The sequence below is a fragment of the Protomyctophum parallelum genome (genome assembly GCF_964188405.1).
Source record: "Protomyctophum parallelum genome assembly, chromosome: 4".
NCBI classification, from domain to species: domain Eukaryota; kingdom Metazoa; phylum Chordata; class Actinopteri; order Myctophiformes; family Myctophidae; genus Protomyctophum; species Protomyctophum parallelum.
Window position 1 is genome coordinate 49602132 of NC_139700.1, and position 16719 is coordinate 49618850.

General features: G+C 42.2%; 1 protein-coding gene across 1 annotated transcript in view; it reads right to left on the reverse strand.

Annotated features, from left to right (window-relative positions):
- Nucleotides 1–1820, reverse strand: part of LOC310857251 (protein O-mannosyl-transferase TMTC2-like) — a gene marked incomplete at its 3' end in the record, with an annotated part of 80152 nt that extends 78332 nt beyond the window's left edge. The window contains exon 1 of the mRNA XM_083762861.1: nucleotides 1709–1820. Within this exon, the coding sequence (XP_083618987.1) occupies nucleotides 1709–1791 (83 nt within the window). The 5' untranslated portion in view covers nucleotides 1792–1820. The remainder of the gene's footprint in view (nucleotides 1–1708) is intronic.
- Between the last annotated feature and the right edge of the window lie 14899 nt (nucleotides 1821–16719).

Genomic DNA, 16719 nt, shown 5'->3' on the forward strand with positions numbered 1-16719 from the left:
AAGAGGGTCCGCCTTGTTCAATTCATCAAAAGCTCAGAATGAATTGTCCAGACCAGACCCAATAATGACAGTTTATCGTGTAAGTCATATATGATGAGTTGGTCATGTTTGGTCATATTGTTTAATGTTTATTGTTTATTATGGCCCACTGCTAACATAACGGATACAATTTAAGAAAGGAATGCTATATCTCCCCTCACTTCCCCTCACTGTATAAGTTTATTTTCCCTTTTTACCTCCTTTATGATGAAATCCTGTTCTGTTCTTTGACTATATATACATAGAAGTGTCTATTTGTACGTCTCTAAATGTTTTGATGAATTGAACAAGGTGGACCCTGTTGTAAACAAGTGTAATGCTTAATTGGGTCGTCCACTCACAGTTAACAGTCTTTGTATTGAGTTTGTGCTTGAAATGTACTGTAATCCTGCAAACTGTTAATAAATATTTCAATCAATCAATCTGTAGGGGTCTCAATTATACAATTAAACACCTTACTATTATGATTGATTGTAGTTGACTTATTAATGTATTTCTTTCATGGATAGTTTTGCGTGTATATAATAATTAATATATATCTCTATCTATCTTTTTGATGAATTGATCATGGTGGACCCTGTTGTAAACAAGTGTAATGCTTAATTTAATTGGGTCGTCCACTCACAGTTAACAGTCTTTGTATTGAGTTTGTGCTTGAAATGTACTGTAATTCTGCAAACTGTTAATACATATTTCAATCAATCAATCAATCAGTAGGGTTCACAATTATACAATTAAACACCTTACTATATGATTGATTGTAGTTTACTTATTAATGTATTTCTGACATGGATAGTGTTGTGTGTATATAATATTATATATCTGTAGTGTCCAGCCACTTGTATTGCATAGGGTACCAGGATGTTAGAGAGACAGGTGGTCGTACAGTGACTAATTAAGTGGTGGTGATTACAGGCAATGTGACTGTGATGTGATTTGATTCAGTGTACCGAACGAGTAAAGACTACATTGATTGATTGATTGATTGATTGATTGAAATATTTATTAACAGTTTGTAGAATGTACAGTACATACAAGGCAGCCCTAGCTGTGTCCCGTGTGTTTCAATACGTAAATGTGAATCTACAACATCTCTATCTATCTATCTATCTATCTATCTATCTATCTATCTATCTATCTATCCATCTATCCATCTATCCATATATCCATCTATCCATCTGTCATATAATGTTGCTGCCTGTATTAAAGTGACAACCAATAATCGCTGCAGGAGGACATGCCAGCCAGCCAGCATGTGTCCAACGCACCGATCCACACAACAGTCACTCTACCGCTTGCCTGCGTTCGGAATCCGGTGCGTTGTTTGTGGTTCTGTTCTGTCTATCTGTGTGGACTCTAGTGTGGACCGGTCCCGGTATATAGGCCGGTACGGTACGGTACGGTACATACACAACAGAATTGTTTGTTCTCGACTGCGGCGACGGGATAACAACAACACGATACTAGCAGTATAAATATGGGACATATTATAAATTGCAACCAGGGAGGATAGGAGGACATTAGGAAGGCTTCAGTTCACACACAGAGGATAGGACATTATAGGAAGGCTTCAGTTCACACAGAGGATAGGACATTATAGGAAGGCTTCAGTTCACACACATCATGTCACTCATTCATTCATCCAGCAGGGCTACCGGACCAGTCCTACCTGTCATCGTAGCAGAAATCCGCGTCCAGAGTGTTGACGTAGAGGAGCAAAGCCACGGCGCTGCTCACCAATTCTGCAAACATTTCTCACCAAAACAAAATAAAATAAAAATAAGAAAAAAATAAAACAGAAGAACACCAACGGGGGGAGAGATCCGGGGAAAAATGTGATCTCTGTCAGTCAGTCAATCTCAGTCAGTCTCCTCCGTCTTTGTCAAGAAGAAGAAGAAGAAGACGAGACCTCTTCTTGTAAAACAACATGATCTCCAGTCGTTCCGCTGCTCTTCATCCTCCAGATCCTCCTCCTCCTCCTAGAAGAAGTGCAGATAAAAGTGGATAATCCATAATGATCCATATTATAATAAGGTCCTCTGTCTCCTAACCCATGTTGTTTAACAGGCTGGAAAGCCTTTCCTTTGGTCGGTAGAAGGTAGTAATATTAACCGCCCAGCGGAGCGGAGCAGCGGCTCGGCTCTGTGACTGTGACCGTGACGGCGCGGTGTTCACACGGAGAGTCCTCGCTGTGATGTGATGCATAGCGGCGCGGCTGCACGGAGCACGCGTGTGGTTTGGGATCGGAGACGCATGCGCAGTACGTGCGCACCACCCACCAGCCAAACAAGCAGGGTTGGGCAACTGGCGGCCCGGGGGGCCACATGCGGCCCCCACCCCACCTTCACTTAAAGGTTTTATGACATTCATTTTCATTTTTTTTTCTTTTTTTCTTTTAGGTTTTATGACCTCAATTACACCCAAAAAACCTGAACTTTGAACATTCAGTGGATTTTCTGTGGTCTGAAGTTTTCTTTCCCAAGGTTTTTTGGGCCTTTTGAGCTACAATGAAAACAGGCAACACAGTGAAACAGTGACATCTGCTGGCGAATCCCATTGACATATATGGGATTTGCAGTAAGTGATGTCACTTACTGCCGGCAAATCAGAGCACCTGTTTGAGCCAGAAAACCCCAGATCACAGAAAATCTACTGAATGTTAAAAGTTCATGTTTTTTGGGTGCAATTGAGATTAGAAAACCTAAAAAAAACAAGAACAATTCCAAAACCTTTTTTTTAATGTCACAATCCCTTTAATGTAATGTGGCCCCTCAGGTTAATGGTCAGAATACTGATATAATATTTGGTTTCAGCTGTTTACAATTCCATTCCAACATGCAAAACATGACCTGCATTAATTACTTCAGTCTAAATTAGTAGCGCATTGCTGAACACAATGATAATTAAAGGCATTTGAAATTACATTAAAATGTAAATTTTCAGGATTCCAATTTTAATATAGCAAAAATAGCCGATCTACAAGCTCAAACGCGTCGCAGCGGAGCTTTTAGATCGGCTATTTTTGCTACGACAGTAATATATGGCCCTAGGGAGTGAGTGTGGAAATATAGTGGCCCTCTCCATCGTCAAAGTTGCCCACCCCTGAACCAGCCCCATCCAAGTCAGCGTTTCCCTAGCCCCTTTCGGGACCCTCCATAAAGCTTTTCTGAAATTTGGATCAGTTTTATGTAGGGTCCCTGCTCATAACTATATTTTCGTTTGGGAATTCTGGAACGCGGACATAAATATTCTCTCTAAGATCGTATCTGCGGCGTTTGACGGCCTTTTTTTGTTTAAGTTATTCTGAATTCGTGAACTATAAGTACCTATACAAACCGCTGCGAATATCTCCTGTGGAAGCCGTTAAGTATTTTTAATCTTTGTCAGCCGCGTGGGTGGAGCGATCTTTTCCATCCACCAAGCTGTCTAAAAAAAGACGCCGGCCGGCCGACAGCAGAAAACGGCCGCGCCTGTCTGGTAGGTCTGCATGGCAACAGCTGTCCTAAACCCAGCCTTTCGATATGGTGTCGCTTATTACGCAAGCGGACAATACATTACATTTATCTGACTATTACATCTCTAAAAACGAATTCCGACCAAGGCTATAATCTATCTCAATATCTTTTATTCGTGTGAAGTAAATATTCCTACTTCAAGTACACTATCTAACTTGACTAAAATTAGACAAATAAGGACGAAGAGTTTCTCGGCATCAAAACCCTCAGACGATCAGATGAAGGAGCACGCAGAGAGATGTGAATTGAAGATGCATTCAGAGTGGTATTTATTGAGAGATTACACAGCACAGCAGAGCTTCCCCGTGGACCAGGCGAGCTGGCCCACGGGAGCAGGACACAGCCTAACCACCTCTCGATGGCTAGGCCCCTATAAGACTAACTCTAACATCGCAAACACAGACCTTATATGTGGTCTACATCAAAGCCAGGGAGGGGTCTAAACCTTTACATACAAAATGACATTGAGATGCATAGAAATGCTGTCTTGAGACTTAATCAAGTGACCTGTTGGTGGAAACAATAGCATATGCAAACTTCCTGTCACACCTAGTCGAGCCAGGCTATTTCATATGCACAATGGGCTAGACTTTACAGATTGCCACATTGCCTCTACAGATTGAATTCCCACAATAACTTTAGCCCAGAAATGTAGTTTGATAAAGAATGATTACAGTTATAGAATTATCGAGTCCATATACGACATTTCCCCCCTTGACCATCACTAGATGATGGTCACATAAAAATATGGAACAATAATTATATTACACCCCCCTTGACCCAATCACATGACATACTAAACATAAGAAAAAAACAACAGAAAGTTACACTTTAAAAGTTCCCAAAAATAATTCCAGGCATCATATATGAAAATTGACAATTGCACTTTACATTTTAGGATATACAGCTTGTCATAAATGATTTCTCTTTAGCCTCATTTATCCCTGATAGTTGAATATTACCGCTTTCTTGATATTTAGGACGTCATAACATCTACGTTTATATTGCTTTAAATACAGACTCTGCTCCCCTAAGGCATGGTTTGATTACCTTAACAGGCCAGATTCTAAGCTATAATAACGAAAAACTCTCTTTACGTCTTGAGGAAAACCTCTTTGATTCATAATAGGCTACTTATGACTCAATTTATCGAATTATTTACTCCAATTTAAACCACTTTTCTGACAACTAGGTAATCCTCAAACAATGCAAAAATGGAACATGATTTAGCACAATTAACTGACATTTAAACACACCACCCCTTTGTCTTACCCTGTGTTTCCATTTTTAAAACACTCAAGTTTTTACAGACACGCTTAATAATCCATTTATACTTTGAAACTATTTTCCTTCAGAAGTTTGATCCGGACAACAGCACGCTGCAACTTCACTATTCCGTACCCCTTTAAGGCCTGGTAAATGACGAATCGACCTACGCTGCTACTGTTTCCTCACTCACTCCCAAAGTTCCAAGTTATCTCGATATTAACAGCAAAACCTTGCACGTTGCGGCACCTAACTGCCTTTTTTTTAGTTGACTTATTATTCGCACACTAAATTTCATACGAGAAAACAATAATTAGCTCTATTAATACCAAGACGAATTACGTACTGACGCGTATTGATAGGGCCACTATCGTCCGTCTGACACAGCCACATACAATTGTTTCAATCGAGCTAAACATTATTTAATCATTTTCCAAGACCCCTATAGGCTCTTTAATCAACTTTTTTAACTAATTTAAACTTCGACAAAACACATATCAACACATGCCTACATATATGTTGAATAAACTTACATTACACAAACGTTTTGAATACAGATAGATTGTTGAAACTCTTCCATCTGTTATAAATGAACTCTTTTAGTGTCGCAAAACATTGTCTCTTAACTTGTTTAATATCTATTATTCGTTTGAGAAAAAGTCAATCTACCGTAAAAACACAGTCACTGCTCCAAGATGAAGCGATAACCCAATATCATGCTACTTTTTCACCAACGTTACTTTTAGCCCCATACTAGGCCTATAGACCGAGTAAGGTTAATAGATTTAACTATTCTGACCACCATTTTCGCTCTGGTTACTTTAGCCCACAATTCGACACAGTACTTATTCATACTGTATTTTAAATCTTTCTCAAATATAATTCCCCTTTCTAAACATGTGACGTAGGCCTACCTTTCGTGGTCAAACTGAGAACTGCATCATGAAGACAATTGCAATGTTTTGTCCGCGCACTGCCACTCACGTGTCCATTGTCCTTTCGTGTCCGTCCAACACACAGTCACACTCCCCCCTTCCAGACATTATGAATATAAAATATCACACAATGACTGGAAAGAAAAATATGAACTCTTGTGTAGCTACAGGTCGATCAAAACGCACCACGTGAGCTTGCAGATCTGCTCTGTTTGAAGAATGAAGAATGAATGAAAAACGTGGTCGCCGCTCTCGACCGCTGATGAGATGAATCGCGCCGTGCCGTCCTGTCGCCGCACGCCGTCATGAAAGCTCTCGGTCGCCGCTTGGTCGGAGACCCCCCTCGGTGGAAGACTCACTCGTTGAAGGCCTTGTAGAACGCCTCCCTCCTCGCCGCTGTTTGCTTGCCGTGAAGAGATGCATTCGCTCGCCGCTTGTAGTGTCGCCTTCCCCGGTCGGATCGCCGCCGCTTCCCGCCGAGATGTGGAGATCCGCAGGTCGCCCGTCGTTGCGCTGTAGAGGCGCTTTGTCCCGCTGCTGCACGGCGTGTCTGGAGAGCCGGTCCCTCCGCTTCGTCGCCGTCCATGTCGGAGAGCACCGCACGTGCTGTTGGTCCAACTCCCGTCGCCGCTTCCCTTTGTTCCGCCGACCGCCGTTCGCCGAAAAAATAAAATTCAACTCAACGCCAATTTGTCCAAAATTGTCCACTGGTCCACGGTTCTTTTTACCTGGAATGGAAAACCATCCCAAAAGCAGTTTGTTTCAGGCTCCAACTGAAGTAAATATTCCTACTTCAAGTACACTATCTAACTTGACTAAAATTAGACAAATAAGGACGAAGAGTTTCTCGGCATCAAAACCCTCAGACGATCAGATGAAGGAGCACGCAGAGAGATGTGAATTGAAGATGCATTCAGAGTGGTATTTATTGAGAGATTACACAGCACAGCAGAGCTTCCCCGTGGACCAGGCGAGCTGGCCCACGGGAGCAGGACACAGCCTAACCACCTCTCGATGGCTAGGCCCCTATAAGACTAACTCTAACATCGCAAACACAGACCTTATATGTGGTCTACATCAAAGCCAGGGAGGGGTCTAAACCTTTACATACAAAATGACATTGAGATGCATAGAAATGCTGTCTTGAGACTTAATCAAGTGACCTGTTGGTGGAAACAATAGCATATGCAAACTTCCTGTCACACCTAGTCGAGCCAGGCTATTTCATATGCACAATGGGCTAGACTTTACAGATTGCCACATTGCCTCTACAGATTGAATTCCCACAATAACTTTAGCCCAGAAATGTAGTTTGATAAAGAATGATTACAGTTATAGAATTATCGAGTCCATATACGACACGTGTCAATCATGATTTGAATCCCATCTTGTCTGCATGGTATACGAATTCCCCATTTGAAATTATATTTTGTGCCACTGCCAGGGACCCTATAGCCTACTTTATACCGGTAGGAGACCTGTTAAATGAATATTAATATTAATATTAATATTAATTGTAATAATAATAATAATAATTAATATTCCAAAATTGATTGTTCAAACCGTTAAAAAAATAGCAGATTTAAAGCTCACAACGTGTCTGTTTGTTTCAACTGTTCCTATAATATCCATATTATGGCTCCAGGGGGGGTTCCAGGGGGGGTTCCAGGGGGGGCTCCAGGGGGGGCTCCAGGGGGGGTTCCAGGGGGCTCCAGGGGGGGCTCCAGGGGGCGTTCCAGGGGGGGCTCCAGGGGGGGGGGGGGGGTTGTACCAATTATTAGTCTGAAATAAATGAAAATGTCCATAAAGGTATGTGCGCGTGACATCATCGTATACCTGGAAGTTACACGGGAACGCCCACTGAGTGGTAAAAAAACTACTTTCTGGCCTTGACAGCCCATTCATCCAAACAGAAAAGTCCTGTCTGATTGCACTAAACAATGTTAAACTCACCAACATTGCAGCTGTACGAAAAGCTTGAATTATCCTCTTTCTATCTGCAAAGTTTTTGTTTCATAAAAATTAAAAGTGTCAGAGTTTGGAAGTGCTTGTTTTCAATAACACAACATTTTGCTGCCTCCTGCACTATGTGACATTTTCTACAGGTGGTACGGCAGGACGGTGGAGTGATTTCCAACGAGCGCTTCCAAACTCCAACACTCCATGCTGCTCAATGTGTTGCCGCTCAGTCTACTGTAGATGAGGGGGGCGTGTCCTGATAGGAAAATCATGCATGTGCATCCTCTCTATTATATGATGAGCATTGCTCTGAAATAAGTAGTATGACTATCTCTGGTGCAATGCACACATTGGCCAGTAGAGGGCTCAGTTGGCATAAAGTCAGTGCAGTCAGTGTTTTGTGCTGTGTGCTCAATTTACAGTAAAAGCATTCTTTCTTTCAATCCAAATCTCTCTTTTTCTTAATAATATTATGAGAGTGTTGAACATTTGCCTCTGCATGTTCTGCAATCAATCATGTGTAACAGCTGGGTTCTGAAAGAGGGGCAGGAGGACTGAGAACCACTGATTTGAAGGTATATATACCCATTTGGGTCTTCTAAATCATGACAGTTTTCTGAAATACCTCATGTTTCTATATCAGTGGTGCTCAATATTTCATGTCAAGGACCACAAAAATTATCTGTAATTGGCCGCCGACCCCCATCTGAAAATATGTTGTTCCAGGAACCTCACCATGCAGAAGCAAAGATTTGAGTTTAAAACGTTCGCTCTGAAAGAATATATATTCTAAATGTGCGCCACATTTTCACGATAAAAAAAAAATAGCAGATCTACAAGCTCGCAGCGCGGCACTCGGTGCTAAAGAATAAAGAATATAACCTAATGCTTTAAAACTGCACCAAATGGGGTTCCCGCCCAGAAGGGATAAAGCATAGGCCTATAAGAGTAACCGGCATATGTGATCAATATGACCTTTGCCTGAATATGCAACATCGACTATATGTTGGTTTGAAATAATCATGACGATGTCTCTCCCCTTCTCTCTCTCTCCCTCTCTCCTGCAGTCTTCACTTGTAAGACGGCAAAAAGCCAAAAGCAAATCTTTAAAAAAAAGGCTAGTGTGCAATTCTTTAGTAGTAAAGTATATACACATTAATCAGCTTGAATTTGATTGTGTTCCAGTTTTGCTCAAGTGTATGAGTATGAGTATATGAGTTCTGATTGGCTAACATTGGTATCCCAACCTGAATCAAACAATAAACTGTCAGCAGTGTGTCTGTCTGTCTGTCTGTCTGTCTGTCTGTCTGTCTGTCTGTCTGTCTGTCTGTCTGTCTGTCTGTCTGTCTGTCTGTCTGTCTGTCTGTCTGTCTGTCTGTCTGTCTGTCTGTCTGTCTGTCTGTCTGTCTGTCTGTCTGTCTGTCTGTCTGTCTGTCTGTGTGTGTGTGGACCTCCGTGAATCTTCAGGCCCTTCGCGTTAGAGGAATTACAGGACAACGCTCTGAGGCTGTGAGGAGGTAATTACATGTTCAGACCATAGAGTTATATATCTATAGAGAAGACACCCGAGTTCTCCTCCCATCCACTTGCATTGAGTTGCTCAAAAGCGCATGAGGCGGATTCACTCCTCCTTCCTGGTAGGAACAGAGTGCATTCTGGGACGGATTGCAATGGTGAGTGGCCCCAAACACATGAACGCGCTGCCGTTGAACGCGCACGAGCGTCGTCCGTCGTGAACGTGTACAATGTTAGTCAACGGACAGCGCGTTCATGTGTTTGGGGCCAGGCTGCAATACCTTCATTCGGCCACTATGTCCATTTGGCCTCAGGGTTTCCTCTGGGTCTATTCATATATATACTCTAAGGTTCAGACCCACGTCTGAAGACAGAATCACTTCTGTGTGGAAAAAAGCAGAAGAAATGTAAGTGTAAGTGTATATGTGAGCAGCCTCGGTACCCAGGCTTTTATTCCCGTTCGCATTTGAGAGAAAAAAAGGTATAACATGACAATGTTCATGTCAAGGACCCCCATTTGGTCACAGACCCCCCCCCAAATGTAAATATGTTGTGCCCGATGCAGGGCCCCCATAAGAAAAGATTTAGTGTAAAAAGAAAAAAATCTAATGTATTTTTTTTTCTCCAAAAAGAATTAAGATAGATAGAAGATATTTTCCCAAATGTTAAATGTTAAATTAGCTGATCTATACAACCTCAAAACACGACGGAGTGTGACGAGTTGTGGGACCTTGTATATAGGCCAGATATGATGAAATAAGTGTTTAAACTGTTCTGCTCAATCGTTTTTTGGCTGGGGAGTGGGTCGACCCCCTGGAGCCTGGTGGCAGGACCCCCACTCTGTGAGACACTCAGATTCTAAAAATGTCTTCTAAAGTTTTCTGAAAAAGCTATGTTTCTGTCAGTCGTTCTTCGATTTAAAAAAAATAGCAGACCTACAAGCTCATAGCGCGCCACTCGGTGGCGCGCTATGAGCTTGTAGGTCTGCTATTTTTCAATAGCTTTAAAGCATAGCATAATGCTAACGCCAAAAGGGGTTCCCACCCAAAATGGGTGGGAGCTTGTAAACAAGTTGACGACAATTCTACAAATGCCTTCAAATTCCTGACAGTTTTCTGAAAAACCTCATGTTTCTATATGTCAGTCGTTCTCAAACATTTTCATGTCAAGGACCCCCAAAAATATATGTAATTGACCGCCGACCCCCATCTGAAAATGTGTAGTTCCAACTTCCACGGACCTCCCAGAAGCAAAGATTTGAGTTAAAAAACCTTTCGCTCTGAAAGAATATAATTATATTCAAAGGTTTGCGCCACATTTTCACGATAAAAAAATAATAGCAGACCTATTATACAAGCTCATAGGCACGGCACTCGGTGCCACGCTATGAGCTTGTAGATCTGCTATAGATCAGCTAAACTGTTAAAGCATAAAAGCATAGCATAATGCTTAAAACACCAAAAGGGGTTCCCGCCCAAATGGGTTAACATGCAGGCCTTCCTAAATATGGGTACACACTCACTCAGTGAGTGAGTGTGTACCCATATTTAGGACACTCACACACACACACACACACACACACACACACACACACACACACACACACACACACACACACACACACACACACACACACACACACACACACACACACACACACACACACACACACACACACACACACACACACTTTGGAATGGAAGGCATTTGCATTGGGGACGTTTTTTGAGGGATTTACACACACACACCGTGGGCCGGGAGGCGCGGACAGCAGACTAGAATCTCTGGATAGAATATCACCCCCCCCCCCCCTACCTGATGAACCCCCCCTACCCCCCCCATACCCCCACCCCCCCTACCTGATGAACGAGCAACCAGGCATCGTTAAATCCTCATTGACCTTTGGAAAGACACGTCGGTAGTAGTGTATAGCAGTGATGCGACTGCCAGGACCCAGAATGAATCTTATCCCATTCTGACCTGAGATCAGATTCTAAAAAATGTCTTCTATACATCCTGACAGTTTTCCATTCTGACCTGAGATCAGATTCTAAAAATGTCTTCTACACATCCTGACAGTTTTCCATTCCGACCTGAGATCAGATTCTAAAAAATGTCTTCTACATCCTGACAGTTTTCCATTCTGACCTGAGATCAGATTATAAAAATGTCTTCTATACATCCTGACAGTTTTCCATTCTGACCTGAGATCAGATTCTAAAAATGTCTTCTACATCCTGACAGTTTTCCATTCTGACCTGAGATCAGATTCTAAAAATGTTTTCTAAATCCTGACAGTTTTCCATTCTGACCTGAGATCAGATTCTAAAAATGTCTTCTACATCCTGACAGTTTTCCATTCTGACCTGAGATCAGATTCTAAAAATGTCTTCTATGTCAGTCGCTCTTCGATTTTTCAAAAATTGCAGACCTACAAGCTCATAGCGTGCCACTCGGTGGCGCGATATGAGCTTGTAGGTCTGCTATTTTTCAATAGCTAAAGCATAACGTGATGCTAACACCAAAATGGGTTCCTGCCCAAAATGGGTTATCCTGTGTTTTACACACTCTGCCAGTTGGACATGTATTAATCGTCCAGACTTTCATCCAAGGAATTATTATTCCCTTCTGCTATTATCTTTCCTCATTTCCTCTCCATCATCCAATATTGTGTTTACTATTATTTTGCCTTTCCACAGAGCCTCCGGAGAGCCTTCTCTGCCGTCTGCTTTCCAATCTGTGGATCCAAGAGCGACAGTCTGCTCGCCAACAGGGACAACCTTTAATAGATCATTATGTTTTAGACCAGTCATCGCAGTAATGCAGCCAGACCACCGCTAAATCACGCTTCACTTCCAGGTTCTGACGGGAGTTGACGGGGGAGGACATCATGTAGATGGATATAGAATAAGTGTGAGTGTGAGTGTGAGTGTGAGTGTGAGTGTGAGCGTGCGTGCGTGCGTGCGTGCGTGCGTGCGTGTGCGTGCGTGCGTGTGCGTGTGTGCGTGCGTGTGTTTGCACGCGCGTGCTTCTATGCAGAAAACTGTGGCATCGGCATTTTAACACATTTACGTTGAAATAAAAAAAAGCCTTCTGAAAGAAGATTTGTGCCACATTTTCACGATTTTTCAAAAAATAGCAGACCTACAAGCTCATAGCGCGCCACTCGGTGGCGCGCTATGAGCTTGTAGATCTGCTATTTTTCCACAGCTATAAAAGCATAACATAATACTTATAGTTAGAAGAACACCCAAACGGGTTCCCGTAAATAATGGTTTAATATAATTTGTAGCTGCCTCCTCCTCTCTGTTAGGGAGAGAGGGAAGAGATGGCATGGCCATTCATTGTGATGGAACCGGAGGAGGTGAGAGTTTAGTGCGGTGTCTTGGCGTGTGCGTGCGGTGTCTTGGCGTGTGCGTGCGGTGTCTGTGGTGCGTGCGTGCTGTGTCTTTGGTGTGTGCGTGCGGTGTCTTGGCGTGTGCGTGCGGTGTCTTGGCGTGTGCGTGCGGTGTCTTTGGTGTGTGCGTGCAGTGTCTTGGCGTTTGCTATGCGATGTCTTGGCGTGTGCTATGCGGTATATGGAAAAAAGGATTTGGGCCTTAAGCTGTCTGATCACATGAAATCAAGCGTGGTGTTTGTCACGGTCTCTGCACCAAATCAAACGCACAGTTTACAACAAACGCATACAAGGTTTATTATAGTTTAGAAATTTGACAGTATGAACCTTTTGGCACCTTTGACCTTTGACAGTATGAACCTTTTGGCACCTTTGACCTTTGACAGTATGAACCTTTTGGCACCTTTGACAGTATGAACCTTTTGGCACCTTTGACAGTATGAACCTTTTGGCACCTTTGACCTTTGACAGTATGAACCTTTTGGCACCTTTGACAGTATGAACCTTTTGGCACCTTTGACAGTATGAACCTTTTGGCACCTTTGACAGTATGAACCTTTTGGCACCTTTGACCTTTGACAGTATGAACCTTTTGGCACCTTTGACAGTATGAACCTTTTGGCACCTTTGACAGTATGAACCTTTTGGCACCTTTGCGAGCGTGGACTTATACTGTAAGTGCAATTACACATATACACATCATCAGATCACATTACACAGTACAACATCATTTGCACGTACATATGAAAGCAGGATTTGTTTTTTTTGCATCTATGCATTTGATAATGGTGAAACAATTTAATTTCAACGATGAGGTCAAAGTCAAAGGTCATCGGGAATCGAACCAGTGACTTATACGTATGTGGTACGCCCACCGGTATCGTTTAAGGCCTGACGTCGAGAAAAGAAAAGAAAAAGTCTTCTAAATCCTGACAGTTTTCTGAAATACCTCATGTTTCTATGTCAGTGGTGCTCAATATGTCATGTCTATAGGACGCCCAGAATTATGTGTATTTGGCCATCTGAAAATATGTTTCAGGGACCCCCCTGTCTTCATGTCAGTACATGAAGACAGACATGGATTCATTCATGGTGTCAGTACATGAAGACAGACATGGATTCATTCATGGTGTCAGTACATGAAGACAGACATGGATTCATTCATGGTGTCAGTAGTACATGAAGACAGACATGGATTCATTCATGGTGTCAGTAGTACATGAAGACAGACATGGATTCATTCATGGTGTCAGTACATGAAGACAGACATGGATTCATTCATGGTGTCAGTAGTACATGAAGACAGACATGGATTCATTCATGGTGTCAGTCCATGAAGACAGACATGGATTCATTCATGGTGTCAGTACATGAGGACAGACATGGATTCATTCATGGTGTCAGTACATGAGGACAGACATGGATTCATTCATGGTGTCAGTACATGAAGACAGACATGGATTCATTCATGGTGTCAGTAGTACATGAAGACAGACATGGATTCATTCATGGTGTCAGTAGTACATGAAGACAGACATGGATTCATTCATGGTGTCAGTACATGAAGACAGACATGGATTCATTCATGGTGTCAGTACATGAAGACAGACATGGATTCATTCATGGTGTCAGTAGTACATGGAGACAGACATGGATTCATTCATGGTGTCAGTACATGAAGACAGACATGGATTCATTCATGGTGTCAGTACATGAAGACAGACATGGATTCATTCATGGTGTCAGTACATGAGGACAGACATGGATTCATTCATGGTGTCAGTACATGAAGACAGACATGGATTCATTCATGGTGTCAGTAGTACATGAAGACAGACATGGATTCATTCATGGTGTCAGTACATGAAGACAGACATGGATTCATTCATGGTGTCAGTACATGAAGACAGACATGGATTCATTCATGGTGTCAGTAGTACATGAAGACAGACATGGATTCATTCATGGTGTCAGTCCATGAAGACAGACATGGATTCATTCATGGTGTCAGTACATGAGGACAGACATGGATTCATTCATGGTGTCAGTACATGAGGACAGACATGGATTCATTCATGGTGTCAGTACATGAAGACAGACATGGATTCATTCATGGTGTCAGTAGTACATGAAGACAGACATGGATTCATTCATGGTGTCAGTACATGAAGACAGACATGGATTCATTCATGGTGTCAGTACATGAAGACAGACATGGATTCATTCATGGTGTCAGTACATGAAGACAGACATGGATTCATTCATGGTGTCAGTACATGAAGACAGACATGGATTCATTCATGGTGTCAGTAGTACATGGAGACAGACATGGATTCATTCATGGTGTCAGTACATGAAGACAGACATGGATTCATTCATGGTGTCAGTACATGAAGACAGACATGGATTCATTCATGGTGTCAGTACATGACAGACAGACATGGATTCATTCATGGTGTCAGTACATGAAGACAGACATGGATTCATTCATGGTGTCAGTACATGAAGACAGACATGGATTCATTCATGGTGTCAGTACATGACAGACAGACATGGATTCATTCATGGTGTCAGTACATGAAGACAGACATGGATTCATTCATGGTGTCAGTACATGAAGACAGACATGGATTCATTCATGGTGTCAGTAGTACATGAAGACAGACATGGATTCATTCATGGTGTCAGTACATGAAGACAGACATGGATTCATTCATGGTGTCAGTACATGAAGACAGACATGGATTCATTCATGGTGTCAGTAGTACATGGAGACAGACATGGATTCATTAATGGTGTCAGTACATGAAGACAGACATGGATTCATTCATGGTGTCAGTACATGAAGACAGACATGGATTCATTCATGGTGTCAGTAGTACATGAAGACAGACATGGATTCATTCATGGTGTCAGTACATGAAGACAGACATGGATTCATTCATGGTGTCAGTACATGAAGACAGACATGGATTCATTCATGTTGTCAGTAGTACATGAAGACAGACATGGATTCATTCATGGTGTCAGTAGTACATGAAGACAGACATGGATTCATTCATGGTGTCAGTACATGAAGACAGACATGGATTCATTCATGTTGTCAGTACATGAAGACAGACATGGATTCATTCATGGTGTCAGTACATGAAGACAGACATGGATTCATTCATGGTGTCAGTACATGAGGACAGACATGGATTCATTCATGGTGTCAGTAGTACATGAAGACAGACATGGATTCATTCATGGTGTCAGTACATGAAGACAGACATGGATTCATTCATGGTGTCAGTAGTACATGAGGACAGACATGGATTCATTCATGGTGTCAGTACATGAAGACAGACATGGATTCATTCATGGTGTCAGTAGTACATGACAGACAGACATGGATTCATTCATGGTGTCAGTACATGAAGACAGACATGGATTCATTCATGGTGTCAGTACATGACAGACAGACATGGATTCATTCATGGTGTCAGTCCATGACAGACAGACATGGATTCATTCATAGTGTCAGTACATGAAGACAGACATGGATTCATTCATGGTGTCAGTACATGACAGACAGACATGGATTCATTCATGGTGTCAGTCCATGACAGACAGACATGGATTCATTCATGGTGTCAGTAGTACATGACAGACAGACATGGATTCATTCATGGTGTCAGTAGTACATGAAGACAGACATGGATTCATTCATGGTGTCAGTACATGACAGACAGACATGGATTCATTCATGGTGTCAGTAGTACATGAAGACAGACATGGATTCATTCATGGTGTCAGTACATGACAGACAGACATGGATTCATTCATGGTGTCAGTAGTACATGAAGACAGACATGGATTCATTCATGGTGTCAGTACATGAAGACAGACATGGATTCATTCATGGTGTCAGTAGTACATGAAGACAGACATGGATTCATTCATGGTGTCAGTAGTACATGAAGACAGACATGGATTCATTCATGGTGTCAGTACATGAAGACAGACATGGATTCATTCATGGTGTCAGTACATGAAGACAGACATGGATTCATTCATGGTGTCAGTACATGAAGACAGACATGGATTCATT